We start from the raw sequence: 16333 nt of genomic DNA, 5'->3' as shown, positions 1-16333 counted from the left end.
AACCTCTTTATCAGCATGCGTAGTCCAAACATCTGATATGGTTGTCATCTATTACTGTGGCATTATATAATAACTATTCCTTTAGAACTTGAAGACATATGATTTACTCGATGCTATCTTATACAGTAGGAGATTGGACATAAACGAATCGCCAGACTTTCAGCAACCTGGTTTCTACCAATCTAGCCTAGATTATGAATTAAGAATTTTATTACTAAGAAACGAGTCCACCTTGTTACCCCACCATTATCTTCATCGCGTTAGACTGTGGCTCGATTACTCAATTCTAGTATGATTAATGGAGCCTTCAAAACTCCGAAGAGTCCGCTTCCATGGATACCACGTGCTTGGATTATCAACTCTTCTCCAAAATGCCCCATACAGCCTTACGAACTCAGAAACATTTAGAGGCTTGCATGCTGTATAAGATATCTCAGCCTGACTTTCACACGCGGTGTATACATCCGATTACTAAGTTTGAGGCTTTCAGATGTCTTTCTTACACTTTCGATTCTAAAATCGAGATATAATCCATTCTGCTATGCTTTCCACGATATACGCCAAACCCATATCACAGTCTATGACAACATATCCGGATCCCACTCCCAGAAAAGAAAAAAGAAAAAATTGCTCCAAAATATGAGTAACGGCGGCTTTGTATTCATCCAAGAGGAGGGAACTGGTTCACATAAACCAGTGACCAAATCTCTTATCAAAATGCATGTTATGGACAGAGTGGTGATGCAGAGGCGGGCCCTCAAGCAGGATCATCGTGATGACGATGCAGATGCAACGGAAGGGCAAGTCCATTTTCTCTATCCATCCCAGCGGCATGATAGGATTTTGGTAGTTAACGAACCTCATAGTGATCAAGCTCCATCATTAGAGCATAACATTAGTCAGAATGACCTTCGATCTCTTGCTGGGATAGACAATATGCTTCGACTATCAGGTCTCTCTGTAGAAGTCAATACCCAAACACGATTCCTCTTACACCATTGTAAGTCAGGCACGTGCCCGATATTGCCCAGTATGCAATGTAACTAAGCCGCTCTAGTCCTGAATTATAGGTCGAAAACCTTGTGTACTGTTACGGCCGAAACTGGATGGCTCAAGTATGCTATTAATGACAATGCTCTATTTAGTACTACTCTGTATCACTGGGCATCCATAAACTACAGTGCTCTCCCTCCAAAATATCAGTCTGCACAGCATCTGCTAAGACTGAAAGCGGCTGCCATACAAACGCTCGCCTCGCGCTTGCAGCCGCCTACTGGCGGTGCGAATGGCAACGCTGAGATGGTCAGTGACGAAGTCATAGCCACTGTGGCATGCTTGGCAAATATAAATGTTCGCTGCCCCTTCTGCTGCACGAGATCATAGGACTGACTAAGTATCCAGCTTATGTATGGTGATTTGGATGAAGCCGAGATACACTTTCAGGGGCTGAAAGCCCTCATTAGAGGTTGTAATGGTGTACTTCATCTGGGATTTGAAGGACTTGTCGCTCGAATTGTTAGATGGTAGTTTTCCCGCTCCCTGAACTGTAAAACGTATCTAACTCGAGGTAGGACGGACAGTTGCCACTCACAGCTGTCGAACCAGGAGTTGTCGTTTGATGAAACAAGTCCCTCTTCAGAATTCGTTCATCCGCAAATCCCTTTGCCAGATGCACAAAGGTTTCACATCCAACCTCACAAGCTCGCAATTACCCATGAGCTGCGCTTGATCGCGAGAGAGTTAATTACCAACCCGAAAGACAACATGGCACCGGATAGCCGAGTCGCACTTGGGTTTCGTCTTTTGGCATCGGATAGATCGATTTTGAAGCATGTCCATGGTGTTAACGACTGTAGTGTTCTAGCCCTAGTAGCTAGAGCCGCGTTGCTCTACTCTCATACGGTATTGAGAGGCGCAAGTCGATCTTCTCGTATCATAAGTACCTCGATTGACCAACTAAAACAGCTGATTGTTTCAGCATTTGTTTCAAAAGGCGACATTTTTGCCAGCCACCCAATTGCGTTGGTTTGGGTACTTTTAGTCGGGGTGGTTGCTTCAGGGAGAGAGAACATCCAAGGAACGTGGTTCAGGTTGTGCCTAGAGAAGGCCTGTGGAAGTGATAGCAAACTTTCTTGGGAAAAGGTTCAGGCGACAATTGATGCTCCTAACAACATATCGCCGCAGCCATTCTACTGGATGATTGAAGAGATACCATTGCATCTGCCCTGCATCAACTCTGCAATTTTGTGTTGAGATTGAGACTATGAGTTTAAAAATGGAAGGTTTTAGCATTAGGGTCATTTGAGGGGCTGAACACTTATATATCTGATCTATTTTAATAACTGTAGCTCTCATACTTGCCGGGCGATCATTTCTCATTTCCATTGCCCTCAACAACTCCTTCAATACAAATTCATTGGCTCTACTCCCAGGCAGGCTGGTCTCTCCTCCACCTTTATATCGAAACCTAGCTTCTTTGAGAAGCTGGTGGGGCGTTGCCGACGGGCAGGCCATGCAGAAGCAAATGGTTCCGACATTCTTGTAAGTAAATTGGTAAGCTATCATATAGGCTTCAGCTCTGTTCCATTCCATTTGGAGATTTCTCTTTAACTGGCAAAAGAATAAAGGGAAGTGGTGGAGTTCGCTGCGCTTAACTTCTCCCCACCAATGTCTCGATCTGGCTACATTGTTAGGCGTTAAGAGTTGCATCGGCCTTTACATCGCCAGAGTATCATATGTTTGTCATCTCAACGCCAATTCTTTCACAGCTTCGTACTCGTAGGAGCATTGAGAAGATTATTTTGAACATTCGTAACGAAAGCTGCCTGCTTAGACTTTTGTTTTGTACTTACATGTTACTGTATCAAAGACCGGTGGGTCTACCACTCCTGCCATGAACTATAAAAGCGTGGTAGATGCAAACCTTTTGCATGGCCCTCAATCCGCATCTTTCTTCTTCAACCAGTCTTGCAACTCACATCAGCCATGTCTGTAACATTCACCGTCTTCAAAGGGTCTCCTTCCAAGAAGATCACTGAGAGCCAGACCACGGTCCCGGCCTTGCTCAGTGACCAAGTTTTAATTAAAAATACCCATTCTGGAGTTTGTGGTACCGATGCGCACTATCTTCACGCGGACATGGTTTTGGGCCATGAAGGAGTTGGAATTGTTCAAGCCGTGGGCGATGGAGTTAGCCTTGTGAAAGTGTACGTTATGTTCCCTGCTTGTTATGTTATTGTGATAGACGATCTCACTGATGTTGCAGCGGCGACCGAGTTGGATTTGGATACGTCAAAGATGGATGCAAAAAGTGTCAGTACTGCTTGAAAGGCTACAACTGGCACTGTGTTGAGGGCATCCGCGGATTCGGTTTCTCCAACTTTGATCAAGGATCGTTCGCGACCCATAGCGTGTGGCCAGAGACACGGCTGGCAATAATTCCGGATGAGATCCCCAGCGTTAACGCAGGCCCGTTCATGTGCGCCGGGCAAACCGTCTTCGTCCCATTCTTGCGACAAGGCATAAAGCCCTCAGATTGTATTGGTATTGTTGGTATTGGCGGCTTGGGTCATCTTGCCATTCAATTTGCGGCGGCCTGGGGCTGCACCGTTGTTGTCTTCTCCAGCTCGGACAACAAAAAAAAAGAGGCCCTCGACTTTGGCGCCACTGAATTCTACAACACTTCGGGATTGAAGGCTGCAGATGTTCCCAAAAAGATTAATCATCTGCTAGTTACCACCAGTGCTGTTCCGGACTGGAAGCTGTAGGTTTTCACAGCAACACAACTATCGTAATGGCCTCATTAACTTACACGCCGCTTAGGTACACCGAGCTGATGGCACCATTTGGACACATATACCCGCTGACAATTTCAGAAGGTAACCTTGAGTTTCCTTACATGCCAATGATAGGAAAAGAGCTATCAATCCACGGTAGTTGCTCTTCCACTCCCGAGGAGGTTAAGACAATGCTCCAATTCGTAGTCAAGCACAACATCAAGCCTACCATTGAGCGATTCCCCATGACATCGGAGGGGATCACGAATGCATTTGAGAGGCTGGAAAGTGGAAAGCTACGTTATAGGGGTGTTCTGGAGGTCTAAAAATGATAAGCAGATATATCTGTAGTAGTAGTCACTACGAAGAGGCTAAGCTGCCGTTTGAAGATAGAAACCTTGACTTACTCATATTTCGCCTCAAGTAAAAATAGCTTAGTAGAAGACCACCAGGTCATTCGACATACCTAGTAAGTACTAGTACAGTTTACAATGCCATGATTCATAGAATAACCCCGGTATGCGAATCACTCTTATGCGGCCATTTGCTGGTGAGCTTCAGTGGAAGCGCGAGTTTCCATAAATCAGTTTGATGACGGGGTAATATTTAAGACCATACAATTGGGAACCCCTCATGTAAGCATTTGGGATCTTAGACGAAGAATATACCCAATCTGTATCCATTCTCAAGACAAGGTTCTACATTGATGATGTCAGCTTCTTGTATACATTGTCAGATCAAGTGGCTTCAATCCATCGTTCAGAACTCCGAGACTGTTTGCAATACAAGCTACAAATGAGCAATTGCGCATCTATCAACAAACTGAGGGAAGGAAAAATAAACCTAGCCTTTCCTTTAGGATAATAGGCACTGGTTTGCGCAGTGAGCAGTATCAGTTACAGAGAAGGACTGGTATCTCTCATTTATCCATCAATACAAACACAGTCTGGGAAGCGCACTGGTCCGGAACTGCCGTTAACCTTGGTGAATCTTAGCTAATTCGGCCCGATGGCAAAAGCAGCCCAAATTATAAATATGACTCCTGATAGCAGCATAAGAAACATTTCTTTGTTAAGTATCTGATGTCTAGAAAATGGTAGGGTTTGTAAAGATACGATGACATTAATTTCCGTGTCCCTCAGTGCCTTTGGCCCTATAGTGAAGTCGTTGGCATTATTGCCACTTCTTGCACTCCTTCTTGTCAGTATTAGACAACTTTCAGATCCAGCCAACTGTTTTACTGATAAGTAAATGGTGCTTGTAGGGTTTGGGTTACACATTTTGCAACGCCATTTATAACCTATTCCTACACCCTCTTCGTAAATACCCCGGACCATGGCTTTGGGCAGTTTCCGATATTCCATATTCCTTGGTATCTATAAGTGGCAATGCGCATAAGCAAATGCTTCAGATTCATGTCAAATATGGGCCAATTGTGCGTGTTGGTCCAAATACTGTATTCTATAGCCATCCAGATGCCTCTAAAGAAATTCGTGGTCATCGCAAGGGCAATGGAGTGGAGCATTTGAAAGATCCCCATCTACACTCTGGCAATCAAAGTAATGTTATAGGTGCAAATCGGGAGAATCATATTCGCTACAGAAGAAGCCTGGCTCATGGATTTTCGCATCAAGCTATGTTGGATCAAGAGCCGATCATTAACAAGTATATCGATACGTTACTAACAGAGCTCAAAACACAATGCGCCAACCAAAAAAAAGTCGACATTGTCAGGTGGTACAACTACACAACATTCGACATCATTGGAGATTTGGCTTTTGGTGAGCCCTTCTACTGCTCGAGAAATCAGACTATCATCCTTGGGTTGCGCTTATCTTCTCTGGGGTCAAAAACGTTTCGTTTATATCTGTGTGCTCAAAGCACGGAGCACTTGGTATGATGCTGGCATTACTTCTCGTGCCAAAAGATTTACCAGCAAAGGGCACAGAACACCGTAGATTGTCAATCGAGAAAACGCGTAGGAGGCTCGATTCGGGATCAAGTCGACCGGATTTTATGACGGCAATGACAACGACACGAGGATCCGCAGAGGTACTTCCGCGACACAGGGAGTGAAAGCAAATACGTATGAATTATTAACGCTCGTTGTAGGAATTGACGTTCAACGAATTAGCATCAAACGCCAGCTTGCTTATCGCGGCTGGTTCTGAGACAACCGCGACAGCCCTATCAGCAGCCACTTACTATCTTGGACTCTATCCAGAAACCTTTGGAAAGCTGGCTGCCGAAGTTCGCTCAGCCTTCCGCTCAGAAGAAGAGATAAAGCTTACAAATGTGCAACACCTAAATTACTTACAAGCGGTGATTGATGAGGCAATGAGACTGTTTCCCTCGGCGCCTGGCACACAGCCTCGCATTATTTCGCCCGGTGGCGACACAATTGTCGGCAGATACGTCCCGGCCGGCGTAAGTTGTATCATTGTCGTGAGGTATATGGCACTATTTAAGCTCTCAGGTTGTAACGTATTGATCTACAGACCATAGTTGGAGTATGGCAGTGGGTGAATCACCATAACCCTGCCCATTTCCACGAAGCCGAATCATTTATCCCCGAAAGATGGCTTGGAGATGCACGCTTTGAGAACGATAAAAAAGATGCATTTATGCCATTCTCTGTTGGGCCGCGTAATTGCATTGGACGAAAGTAAGTGACATTGGTGCCAAGATATCTCATTTCATAGAAGAAAAATTAACAATTCTTGAGTCTTGCATATGCAGAGATGAGATTGATTCTTGCAAGAATGGTGTGGAATTTTGATATGAAGCTTTCAGAAGAGAGCATTGAGTGGGATATGAAAAGCAAAGTCTATATGCTATGGGAGAAAGGACCCATATATGTCCACCTTACAAAACGACAAGAGATTTAAAAAGCTCGGAGCTGCTTTGTGTAGTGTTAGGGACAGGATTCACGAATATCCTACCGCCTAGGTTATGTGCCGCTTAATGCTGCTATTCTCAATGGTGCATACTTATATACCAAGCAAGATGAAGGATAGAAATTGACTGTACCACAATCATCACCTTATTTATATGCGAAACTAGGCGAATGTACCCTTCATCATTTAGATGCAATGTAATTGGTGGATATGCTCTTCATATCGGAGTACATGTATCTACAAGTATTTTTCGTCATATAATCCACTTCATCTGGCGTGATTAGGATTACAGAGAGAAATCATTTAATTTGCCAGAGACCGAATCCAAACCCAGCTCTTGCTTTTCGCTCTCGTCCAAGAGTCCAAGCGCTTGTCGCCTCGTTGGTGCGTTAGGGTCGAAGAAGGGTTTCTCTGCGAGCGATGTCACACGCGTTCCATGTCTAGGGTGTTTGCCGGCGTAGTCCCAACTGGCATTGTGAATGGTGATTCTGCTCTTGAATATTAGCTTCAGGTCATTAATGTCCACTTCATGGGACCATGTGATTGAAAGCAGGCTAACCGATTGTCCCACAGCACTGAAGTGCCGGGTGTCCACTTCCATCGAAGCTGGATATCAACGTTCTTCTCATACACGTCGTATAGGTAGTTGAGAATGACGTCGCTTTCTGCTCTATCGAGACCAACAATGCGGTCAGTCATCGATCGGTTCACCCAGAGAGCCTTCCATCCCGTCGCTGGATGAACCCGCACCAACGGGTGAGTGCGTTCGACGTATTTGGGTCCTGCCTCGGGATTTTCTCGATCAAGGTATGGGTGCGCAGACCGGTACACAGCGTATTTTCCGTCAATAATCTTGCGGAAATCGGGAGAGAGTTTCTCGTATGCCGAATATCCACTAGCCCACAAAGTGTCTCCTCCAATAGGTGGCACCGTGTCATTGTGTAGGTGAGTGATACCTGCAGGTTGATGTTCATGTACAAGGTCTGTGTGCCAGCTGGATGCTCCTCCAGGCTTTCGGAAATTTGGGGGTTGCTCCGTAGCTCGAAGGTCAGGCCAGATCACTGTTACTCCTGCGACTCCCGGAACTTGTGGCACTTGAGGCTGGAGGAAGATTAGCATATAACATGACGCAAGCTTAGATAGTTACACCAACATGAATCTCAACCTCTCCATACCACTCTCCTAGTTCTTTCTGCTGTTGAGGTGAAATATCCTGATTACGGAAAAAGACGACGCTTCGCTCGGCAATTAACAAAGCAAGCTCGTCCCTTTGCTCGGGAGTGAGGTCCTTCAACTGTAGGCCCTCGATTTCGGTGCCAATGTTGGTTGTCAAATCAGTGATTTTAGTCGCGGCAGCGAATAGATGCTTCTTAGATTTATCTGCCCTGGCTCCAGCATCGACGTATTTCCTGTCTGCGCTTCTAATTTTATAAACATCTTGTAGATACAGAGGCCTAGATGGCCTATACGGATAGCCATTAGACAGATCTATTCCTGCTTTCAACAGCCGTTCCCGAGCAGGGCCGGGGAGTGGCAGAGTATCTTTCTGTGGTTGTACCACATCAGTGATAGCGGGATCGATGGGAGCGGGAGCCATGATAGGTAGTATGCTTTGAACGGGCGACTTTGGGTTATGAGGTCAACTTGGAATAATTACAGTAACGCGAAGAAAGAGGCTCTATAAATACTGGCTTATTTCCGAAGAAGCTGCACGTCACGATGGGCGGGGCTGGGTTGATATCATCCCATTTTCTGAATTTGTTAATATTTCTAATACGATCGATTGAGCAATCAAGGGCAGTAGGTGGAATTTAGAAGGATTTGGAGAATTGCCCAAGTCATCTCAACTATTGCGACATTACAGTAACTGGACGAATATGACTGATCATTTTCCCCCGCAGAGCAGACAAATGTCATATGTGCAGGTGCAGATCAAAGGCAAAATGTCAATTGGAAATGCCGTGAATCAAATGCAAGCACTATGCGATCTAGATGCCACATCTGTCAGGGATTGTGCTAAGGGGTGGTGGCGTGCTGATGCAACTCTATTGCAATATCACCAGCGATCCGCCCAATCCTTATGGACACAGAAGGAAAAATTATTAGAAAGCTCGCATTTGGGTTATCAATATGTCATTTATCTCATTATTGATCGGATTTGGCGAGTGAAAGTCCGTGGCTCTTATCTCACTATATTTCCTATCGCCGTCCGGACCAAACATCGAAACACTGAGCTACCGGAGACTGTGATATGTGCTCAAATACCCCTCTTAGCACGCAATGTGCAAGATAACGAAGTCACGAGATGACAGATATATGGACACAATAGGTTTCAAAATGAATCGTAGTTATCACTAGAGTCTGGCTTATCCCAATGACAAAAGTATTCACTTCTGAAGCCATTGTTTTGTTCTGCAGAAGCTAAGTGGTACAATATGCCTACGGCTGAACCGACAGGGAGCTCTCCCGATCACAATCCAGATAGCAAATCATTGGGCTCAATCAATGTTGATAGAACAGACTCGCTTTCTTCGGAAATCATCCACACAAAGGTGAAGAGACGATGGACCTCATACCTGTGGGACACTTTGGACAAGTCGCCAGAAGAGAGGCGGTTTCTGTTCAAGCTCGACGCAGTGCTTCTTTCATTCGCTTCGCTAGGGTATTTCATCAAATATCTAGACCAAGTCAACATCAATAATGCTTTCGTTTCTGGCATGAAGGAAGACCTTAATCTTTTCGGAAATCAGCTGAATTACATGCAAACTTGCTGGACTGTGGGATACGTCATTGGTCAAATTCCAAGGTGTGGCTAAAGAACTCATCTTTATTAACCCAACGAAGCTAATGTATCATTTTATTGTAGCAACATCCTCTTGACCCGAATCAGACCGTCCATTTGGATCCCGTCCTGCGAAGTCACCTGGGCAGTTTTGACAATTCTCATGGTCAAGTGTAACAATGCACAGCAAATCTACGTGTTGCGATTCTTCATCGGACTTGCAGAAAGTACGTTTTATCCTGGGATGCAATACATTATTGGATCTTGGTATCGCAAGGATGAGTTAGCCAAAAGGTCTTGCATCTTTCACACCAGCAGCGCTATTGGTACCATGTTCTCGGGATATCTGATGGCCGCTGTCTATCATCTTGGAGGCAAGGATGGATTTAAAGGTTGGCAATGGCTATTCATCATCAACACCGTCATCTCTCTGCCAATTGCTTTGGCTGGATATTTCATGATACCCGATGTACCTGAAATTACACGAGCATGGTATTTTACAAAAGACGATATCGCAATTGCCCAGAAAAGAATGCAACTTGAGGGTCGAGCAAACCGAGCTCCATTTACCAAGAAGAAAGTAAAGAAGATACTTTCTAGTTGGCATATATACTTGCTTACATTGCTATACATCTTCTTCAATAACGGAAATGGCGCCGCATCTCAGCCCGCCTTTCAGCTGTGGCTCAAGAAGGAGGGTTACAGCGTCACCCAAATCAACACCTACCCGACGATCACCACTGCTATTACTGTGGTTACTACATTAATCTACGCGTGGACCTCAGACACGATATTCCGAGGAGAACGCTGGCCACCAATCGTGTTCGCAGGCATAATTAACATAATTACAAATGTGAGTCTTACAGTATGGAATATTCCAATTGGCTGGAAATGGGCCTGCTTCTTCTTGGCTGGATTTGGTGGAGGTATTAGCGGTCTTACGTTTGCTTGGGCGCATGAGATCTGCACAGATGACAATGAGGAGCGAGCATTGGTCACTGGATCAATGAACGAAATGGCTTATGTGGTTCAGGCATGGCTGCCACTATTAATTTGGCAGCAAGTTGAGGCTCCTGAGTATCCAAAAGGATACCCGACATCTATTGGAATCGCTGTTGGAATGATAATAATGGCTTTCTGGATAAAGTATGCGCACGGACGAGAGAAACGAAGGAGACAGGCCCAAGAGGATGAATCAACTTTGGGAATATCTACTGCATGATACTAGACAAGATAGCCATTATATGCATTCATTATCTCGATTGACAGAATTCGTATGGCAGTGAGGTATTTGCGCACCCGGTTCAAAAGGGTACCAATGAACCATTAGTTGATATGCCAGGAACACGGCGCTATACTGCACTAGTTGTCATGAGACACCACTTAGACAAACAGAAGTACATTCTAGCCTCTAAAAAGAGCCAGAGATGAGTAAATAGAAACCATGATATGGTACAGAAAAGAAGTCTGACTGGATACTTAGCGATTAGGGAATGGCACGACAAAAAGGATTGAAAAGAGACTCTAATTCCTATTATCTCTAACAGTAGCTACATAAGAGTTGGTATCACTAACCCCGAAGGATAGGATTATCTCTTCATGGGAGCTTCAGCCAGAGCTTCAACAGGTTCGGATACTTGGGAGTACCCAACCCAGTAACTGGATCCCAACCCTCTACAGCTGTGAAGCCACTGGTTCCGCAATTCGGGTTCGACCCTTGCTTGATGTCAGTGAGGGCATCGGTGTTGGCATACAGAACCGGATTAATAAATCCAACAGAGCCTTTGCCGATTTTGGCACGCTCTTGGTTAATAAGAGTAATTACAGAGGCCCAAAGAGGTGCTGCCAGGCTCGTTCCGAACCAGTGACCGTCGGTCTGGTTATTGAATGCGCGGAAATGAGCTCCATTAGCTGAGATATCAGGAATACCTCTACCAGCACGGTTGTAGATTCCTCCATGCTCGCCGATATTGCTTGCATCACTGTTTGCGATGTAGTAAGGGTGGCCTGGATCATGCTTGGCAAAGTAACTTTTGACTGCTGCCTTCTGATAGTCCGGCACAGGGAAGTAGTTTGAGAAGCCACCTCCAGAGGCAAACAGTTCGGCTCCGGGACCAAGGTTGGTCTGCATGGCGCCTTCAGCGTCAAGGACAGATGTGCCATCCTCAAGCTGTGTAGCACCAACAGCGGTGAGGTATGGGCACGAAACAGGGTTTCCAGGGTTATAGATGGTCTGATTCTGACCTGATCCAGACAAGCAACCACTTGCCGAGTCCTCATGTGGCGGCATGGCAGCGCCGTAATCTCCAGAAGAGACTAGAACCGTAGTTCCCTGGAGACCTAATTTGAGCCACTCATTGCACTGTCGGAGGAAGTAGTTCTTGGGCACGTCAATCTCTCCCTCTCCATACGAGATGGAAATGACCTTGTTTGGCTTGTAGGCACCACATAGACGCGGGCCAGTGTAGCCACCAGGTCGGTTATCGGGATAAGAAGGATCGACGCCTGGGCTGTCTCCGGTGATGCCAAATGCTGAGTAGTGGCAGTAAGAACCATCCAGAGCATCCAAGAAGTTGTTCAAGAAGCCGGAATAGTTGTTGGCGGTGGTATACAGACGGTCATCCACTTGATACAAGACCATGGACTGCGGCCAGATCAGGGTCTGAATAATGTCGATATCAATGTCGGACTCTCCGGTATTGAATGGAGAATCAGGAGCCACAGGTGCTTGGCCGCCGTCGATTGACAAGATCTTGGGATGCGTGCCATTGGCAATGTAAGGGGCATACTTGTGGAAGTATGAGTCAATATCTTCCTGAGAAAACGTGTCTCCAGACTCATAAACCGCGGGCTCGTGTCCAGGAACCGGAATGCTGGTTGCTGGGATCTGGTACAGGAAACGGTAACAGATAGCAGTAAAGTTTCGAGCGCAGTCCTGCAGATCGGCTGGGATTTTGGGGTTCGGGTGAGGAGCTTTCAACAACGACAGCAAGTCTAGTGGCATCTGCTTCGGCTTCCAACCCTTTCGGTGGTTCGTGCCGCCCCGTCTCTCCAAGGAACGCTTCACCATTGGTGGCGACAACTTGACTCCAGGAACAATATAGTCGATGTGCTTTGCGAGATGCTTAGGGACGTGATATTGATCACATCCAACCTTGAGCACTCCCTCCCGCTCATGCTCGTGATACTGTGTTAGGAATAAATCTTCGATGTGGGACACCGGAAGATCAATGGCGAGCCATCCTTTATTGACATATTGACGGATGTCTGTTGCGTTGACGCCGGACTCAACCAACCAGGAATGAACAGCGTCAAAAGTCTCACGTGCTGGAGCAAACAGGTCGTGAACCTCGTCCTCACTGAGATGTTTGCCAAAGCTTTCAGATGATGGATCAGAGACTTCCATCAGCTTCTCATAGCCAAGATGGACGTTGCTTTGTACCAAGCCAATTCGAAGCGGAATAATGGCATCTGGGTCGAGGCGATTGCCACGCTTCCATTGTCGATGGTTATTGACCTGACCGGTTCCGGTAGGAGCCCTGGTTTCGTGGAGCACATAGCTGCTAGACGGCAATGCATACACAGACGAGTCTGTGAATGCAACCGCCGCTGCAAGAGCCAGCAAAGCCCTGAGCGAATAGCCCATGTTGCCTAGTAGATTTGAAGTATTGCCGCGCTTTGTTTGCGAAGGACCGCCTCAGCAAGCCTTGGCAACAGTTCAAGCTTTTCTTGGCCAAATAGCCATGCTTTTATATCCCGACAATAGGGCCCATTGTACCTGTCATGTCATGCCATTGTGCTTATTAGATCTCTACAATGCCGCTAGCCACTATCTGTATGCACATTTGCTAGGATATACACTATCTATTCCTAACTCTTCCCCTTTGTCAAAAGTCCGTCTGCCGAATATCCGAGATCTCGTGAAATCCTTCAATTATTCCAAGGCATTACAACATCGGAAACCCTGTCAAACGCGGGCGCTGACCAAGGGAAGTCACCTTGCCAGTTGTTCCTCAAGCATTGTCAACGCCGCCGATTGGACGTTTTCCGAAACGCTAACAAAGGTCCACGCAGTATTAGGCAGGTATCGGCCGTGTGGCTGTTGTTGACCTAGAGCTCCAGGGGAGTTTCTGCATCAAGTAAGCTTGCAAACTCCGATCTCAATTTTAATGCCCTGTTGTTGCGATGTTAGCTGATGGGATACCCCAGCCGGCGGATTGCTCAACCTGCCGAACACCCTAGTCTCTGCTATACCCGGCATTAACCGGATAGATAGCGGGCTCTGACTCCGTCTTTCACATTCAAAAGGCCCTACAACCCCCGCTTCAGATCTTCGCTAGCATGCGCGATCCATACCCAGTATGCTCGTCTTCTGCTGCCGTTATCGCAAGAATGATTCTTAAAATAGCTGATGATAGACCATTGGCCGGATAACAGATGCGGCAAGAAAAATGGCATTCAAGCATTGGCGGTAAACAACGCGATAATGCGTGCTTTTAGACAATATCAGCAATTGACTGATGCAATGCCCAGGAATTTGTCTTACATTGCCAGCTCCAATCGTAATCACATTCAACGGTGAACAAGCATTTTTGTGGTGAGTTGATAGTCCAGATGAAAATACTGTCTGTGCTTAAAATAGAATGTGTTCATTTAGCCATTTCACGTTGAGGGTCTCTTTATGGATTCGAAGATCCCACCAGGGCCATGTACACAATGTTGCCTTACCCAGGCCTTCATTAGTAACGTAGATCTTGAGAAGTAACCATAAAAGATCGGCGAAGCACCCGAGAGATTTGTAGCTGAATGGCAGAATTATTAAAACTATAGACTGCTGTGATGGCATTATCTAGGGGTATATACTGCATACGGAATGATTATAACTGTCAAGCAGTCTCCCCTTTCTCAACCCAATATATCGACTCTCATGTTTGACTGCCCTTGACATCCTTGAAGATCTTCTCGAGTGTTTCGATAGATTCCATAACGCTGTCATGGTCAGTATCAGCGACAGTAGCTGAGCTGAAGTCAATGACGTCGTCGAATGTGTTCTCTTGCCATCCCCAGCATTCTTCGACGTACTTCTGGCCCTCTTTACCAATCATGACATCGCTTTCGGCAAAATATGCCCTCACTTTTAGCTTCGTGTGGCCTTGAGAATTCGCGTCCAACTGTTGTTTTTGTCTCTCAGCGCTCACCAATGTTTTTACAAAGACATTGTAGTCATCACACTCTCCCCAGGAGGATCCGTCGCCTTTTCTCAAGCACTGAAGTGCCTCGTCATTGGCACCAGTGGTGTCTCCCTCGAAAATCTTCTTCATACGCAGCGGTCCTAGTTCCAGCTGTACATCCCTTGGCAAGTTGTAGTCGGTCGCTAGCTTTTTCCTATTGATCTCCTGGAAAGAAAGCTCTTGCCCATCACCGCCGCTAATAGAAGAGATAGAAGAAGAGAGAAAACTGCTGACTTTTGTAAAAATAGTTCCACTTGTGGCGAATGCAGGTGTGATGCGATTCATTACACTGAGGGCTGGTGTCGGGATATACTGAGCCATCTGCCATAATGTAAGTTTGGATTGCGCTGGATCAACCCATGGCGCTGAAAATCTGTAAGTAAAGGCTACCTAACAGAGCCAACTGACATCTTCTACTTACCCATCAATGCAACAAAAGGCCGCTCAGGATGCAGCATATTCCGGTAATGATGCAAGGTATTAAGCAGGTACATCACCCCAAATGAATGCGAAACTAAGGCGATATGCTCGATGTCTAAATGTGCCAATAGAGGAGGTACGACTTCAATCCATGTTGAAAGCCGCTGCGAAAGTGGCACGCGGGTTGAAAGGCCCATCCCAGGTCTATGCACACGAGGCAGAGAGACGTTAGCATTCCTAGCTCAACTGCGCTGAATACTTTAGGTAATCATAATGGAAAAGCATCTTCACCTGTCGACTACCACAACTCTCACTCCAAATTTACGCGCAACTGGATCTAGAAGGCCCCCGATATATCTGGACCCAAACATGCCGGGGATGAAGAGCACAGTTGGCGTACTGCGACTTGCAGCCGGAGATTCGGGCTTGAATCCCAGGTCAGCATAGCAAACAGTGAGGGCGTCGCGGTTTGCAGTTCCGGGAAGAATAAACTCTTGGCTGAAGCGAGGATCCGAGATGTAGCTGAGTGCCTGACCGTGCGCTGAAACTGTAGCGGGATCCATGCCGCCCGTAGCAAGCAGAGTGATTCTGCGATGAAAAAGAGAGCTGATATGCAGTCGCGAACAGATCTAATAGCAAGATGAAGGCTCTAGGTCGAGCGAGAAACCCCCTTCGAAAATAACTCAACTGGACGTACTCCAAAGGAATGAAGGATTGGATGCGACGTGATGTCGGCTACTCGTGCCGACGACGCGAGGCTGAGTTGTGTCATGTCCATCCCCTCAGCGAATCATGGCGCACCAACTTAGCGCGCCAATTCCATGTGTGTTGGTTGTTGGTTTGGTTACACACATGAGTATGTATCGCCTAGGATGGATTACAACGATGAGATGGAAGTTCAGTATATATGCATCGCAGCAAAGTCGTATGTTTAACGGCTCAGGTCGTGTATCAAGTATATAATAGCTCTACTTGGCATATAGAGTTGAGGCGCACGCGGAGTGGATAACTTCAATGTTCTGAATCAATTGTCCCTTGTAGAAGGATCGTGTGAAGGAATCGTCGTATCCACTCGCGACGCGCAACCGAGGTAAACAATCTAGACCTGCTCCCTGCCTTTAAAGAAACAGCGATATAACATAACACAATTGCAGCATCGAAGTAGCTTCCAATGGTGATAATATAATACGGGTATTCAATTGCGGAGTGGCCAAGGGGCGTCGGCCC

General features: G+C 46.2%; 8 protein-coding genes across 8 annotated transcripts; 4 read left to right on the top strand and 4 right to left on the bottom strand.

Annotated features, from left to right (window-relative positions):
* The first annotated feature begins 351 nt into the window (after positions 1 to 351).
* V8C40DRAFT_244678 (uncharacterized protein) lies at positions 352 to 2421 on the top strand. Its single transcript, XM_083215716.1, has 5 exons — positions 352 to 800; positions 867 to 1000; positions 1058 to 1350; positions 1402 to 1523; positions 1572 to 2421. Exons 1-5 carry the CDS (start codon positions 640 to 642, stop codon positions 2251 to 2253), a joined length of 1392 nt encoding a protein of 463 aa, XP_083073925.1. The 5' UTR covers positions 352 to 639; the 3' UTR covers positions 2254 to 2421.
* Positions 2422 to 2985: 564 nt separating this feature from the next.
* Positions 2986 to 4107, top strand: V8C40DRAFT_287341 (NAD(P)-dependent alcohol dehydrogenase; the record flags this gene model as incomplete). Its single annotated transcript, XM_083222705.1, has 3 exons — positions 2986 to 3206; positions 3266 to 3763; positions 3823 to 4107. The coding sequence occupies 3 exons, from the start codon at positions 2986 to 2988 to the stop codon at positions 4100 to 4102; spliced, it is 999 nt and encodes a 332-aa protein (XP_083073924.1). The 3' UTR covers positions 4103 to 4107.
* A 785-nt stretch (positions 4108 to 4892) lies between these two features.
* On the top strand, positions 4893 to 6664 carry V8C40DRAFT_274832 (cytochrome P450; the record flags this gene model as incomplete). Its single annotated transcript, XM_083220645.1, has 6 exons — positions 4893 to 4976; positions 5041 to 5557; positions 5587 to 5828; positions 5889 to 6203; positions 6275 to 6441; positions 6502 to 6664. The coding sequence occupies 6 exons, from the start codon at positions 4893 to 4895 to the stop codon at positions 6662 to 6664; spliced, it is 1488 nt and encodes a 495-aa protein (XP_083073923.1).
* A 56-nt stretch (positions 6665 to 6720) lies between these two features.
* V8C40DRAFT_218833 (TauD/TfdA dioxygenase family protein) lies at positions 6721 to 8311 on the bottom strand. The gene is made up of 3 exons (XM_083212201.1): positions 7827 to 8311; positions 7233 to 7774; positions 6721 to 7161 (listed from the first exon to the last, which is right to left on the bottom strand). The coding sequence occupies exons 1-3, from the start codon at positions 8268 to 8270 to the stop codon at positions 6960 to 6962; spliced, it is 1188 nt and encodes a 395-aa protein (XP_083073922.1). The 5' UTR covers positions 8271 to 8311; the 3' UTR covers positions 6721 to 6959.
* A 725-nt stretch (positions 8312 to 9036) lies between these two features.
* On the top strand, positions 9037 to 10865 carry V8C40DRAFT_218830 (major facilitator superfamily domain-containing protein). The gene is made up of 2 exons (XM_083212200.1): positions 9037 to 9479; positions 9540 to 10865. Exons 1-2 carry the CDS (start codon positions 9109 to 9111, stop codon positions 10675 to 10677), a joined length of 1509 nt encoding a protein of 502 aa, XP_083073921.1. The 5' UTR covers positions 9037 to 9108; the 3' UTR covers positions 10678 to 10865.
* V8C40DRAFT_244674 (S53 family peptidase) lies at positions 10480 to 13342 on the bottom strand. The gene has a single exon (XM_083215715.1). The coding sequence runs from the start codon at positions 13099 to 13101 to the stop codon at positions 11053 to 11055; it is 2049 nt and encodes a 682-aa protein (XP_083073920.1). The 5' UTR covers positions 13102 to 13342; the 3' UTR covers positions 10480 to 11052.
* A 462-nt stretch (positions 13343 to 13804) lies between these two features.
* V8C40DRAFT_244672 (uncharacterized protein) lies at positions 13805 to 14339 on the bottom strand. Its single transcript, XM_083215714.1, has one exon. It carries the CDS (start codon positions 14299 to 14301, stop codon positions 14089 to 14091), a length of 213 nt encoding a protein of 70 aa, XP_083073919.1. The 5' UTR covers positions 14302 to 14339; the 3' UTR covers positions 13805 to 14088.
* V8C40DRAFT_218622 (alpha/beta fold hydrolase) lies at positions 13975 to 16076 on the bottom strand. The gene is made up of 3 exons (XM_083212199.1): positions 15398 to 16076; positions 15108 to 15310; positions 13975 to 15051 (listed from the first exon to the last, which is right to left on the bottom strand). Exons 1-3 carry the CDS (start codon positions 15667 to 15669, stop codon positions 14381 to 14383), a joined length of 1146 nt encoding a protein of 381 aa, XP_083073918.1. The 5' UTR covers positions 15670 to 16076; the 3' UTR covers positions 13975 to 14380.
* Positions 16077 to 16333: the final 257 nt, after the last annotated feature.

This window comes from Trichoderma camerunense (genome assembly GCF_050948025.1).
Source record: "Trichoderma camerunense strain CBS 138272 chromosome Unknown V8C40scaffold_8, whole genome shotgun sequence".
NCBI lineage: Eukaryota > Fungi > Ascomycota > Sordariomycetes > Hypocreales > Hypocreaceae > Trichoderma > Trichoderma camerunense.
The sequence above is the reverse complement of the archived record's forward strand: the minus strand, read 5'-3'. Positions and strand labels throughout refer to the sequence as shown.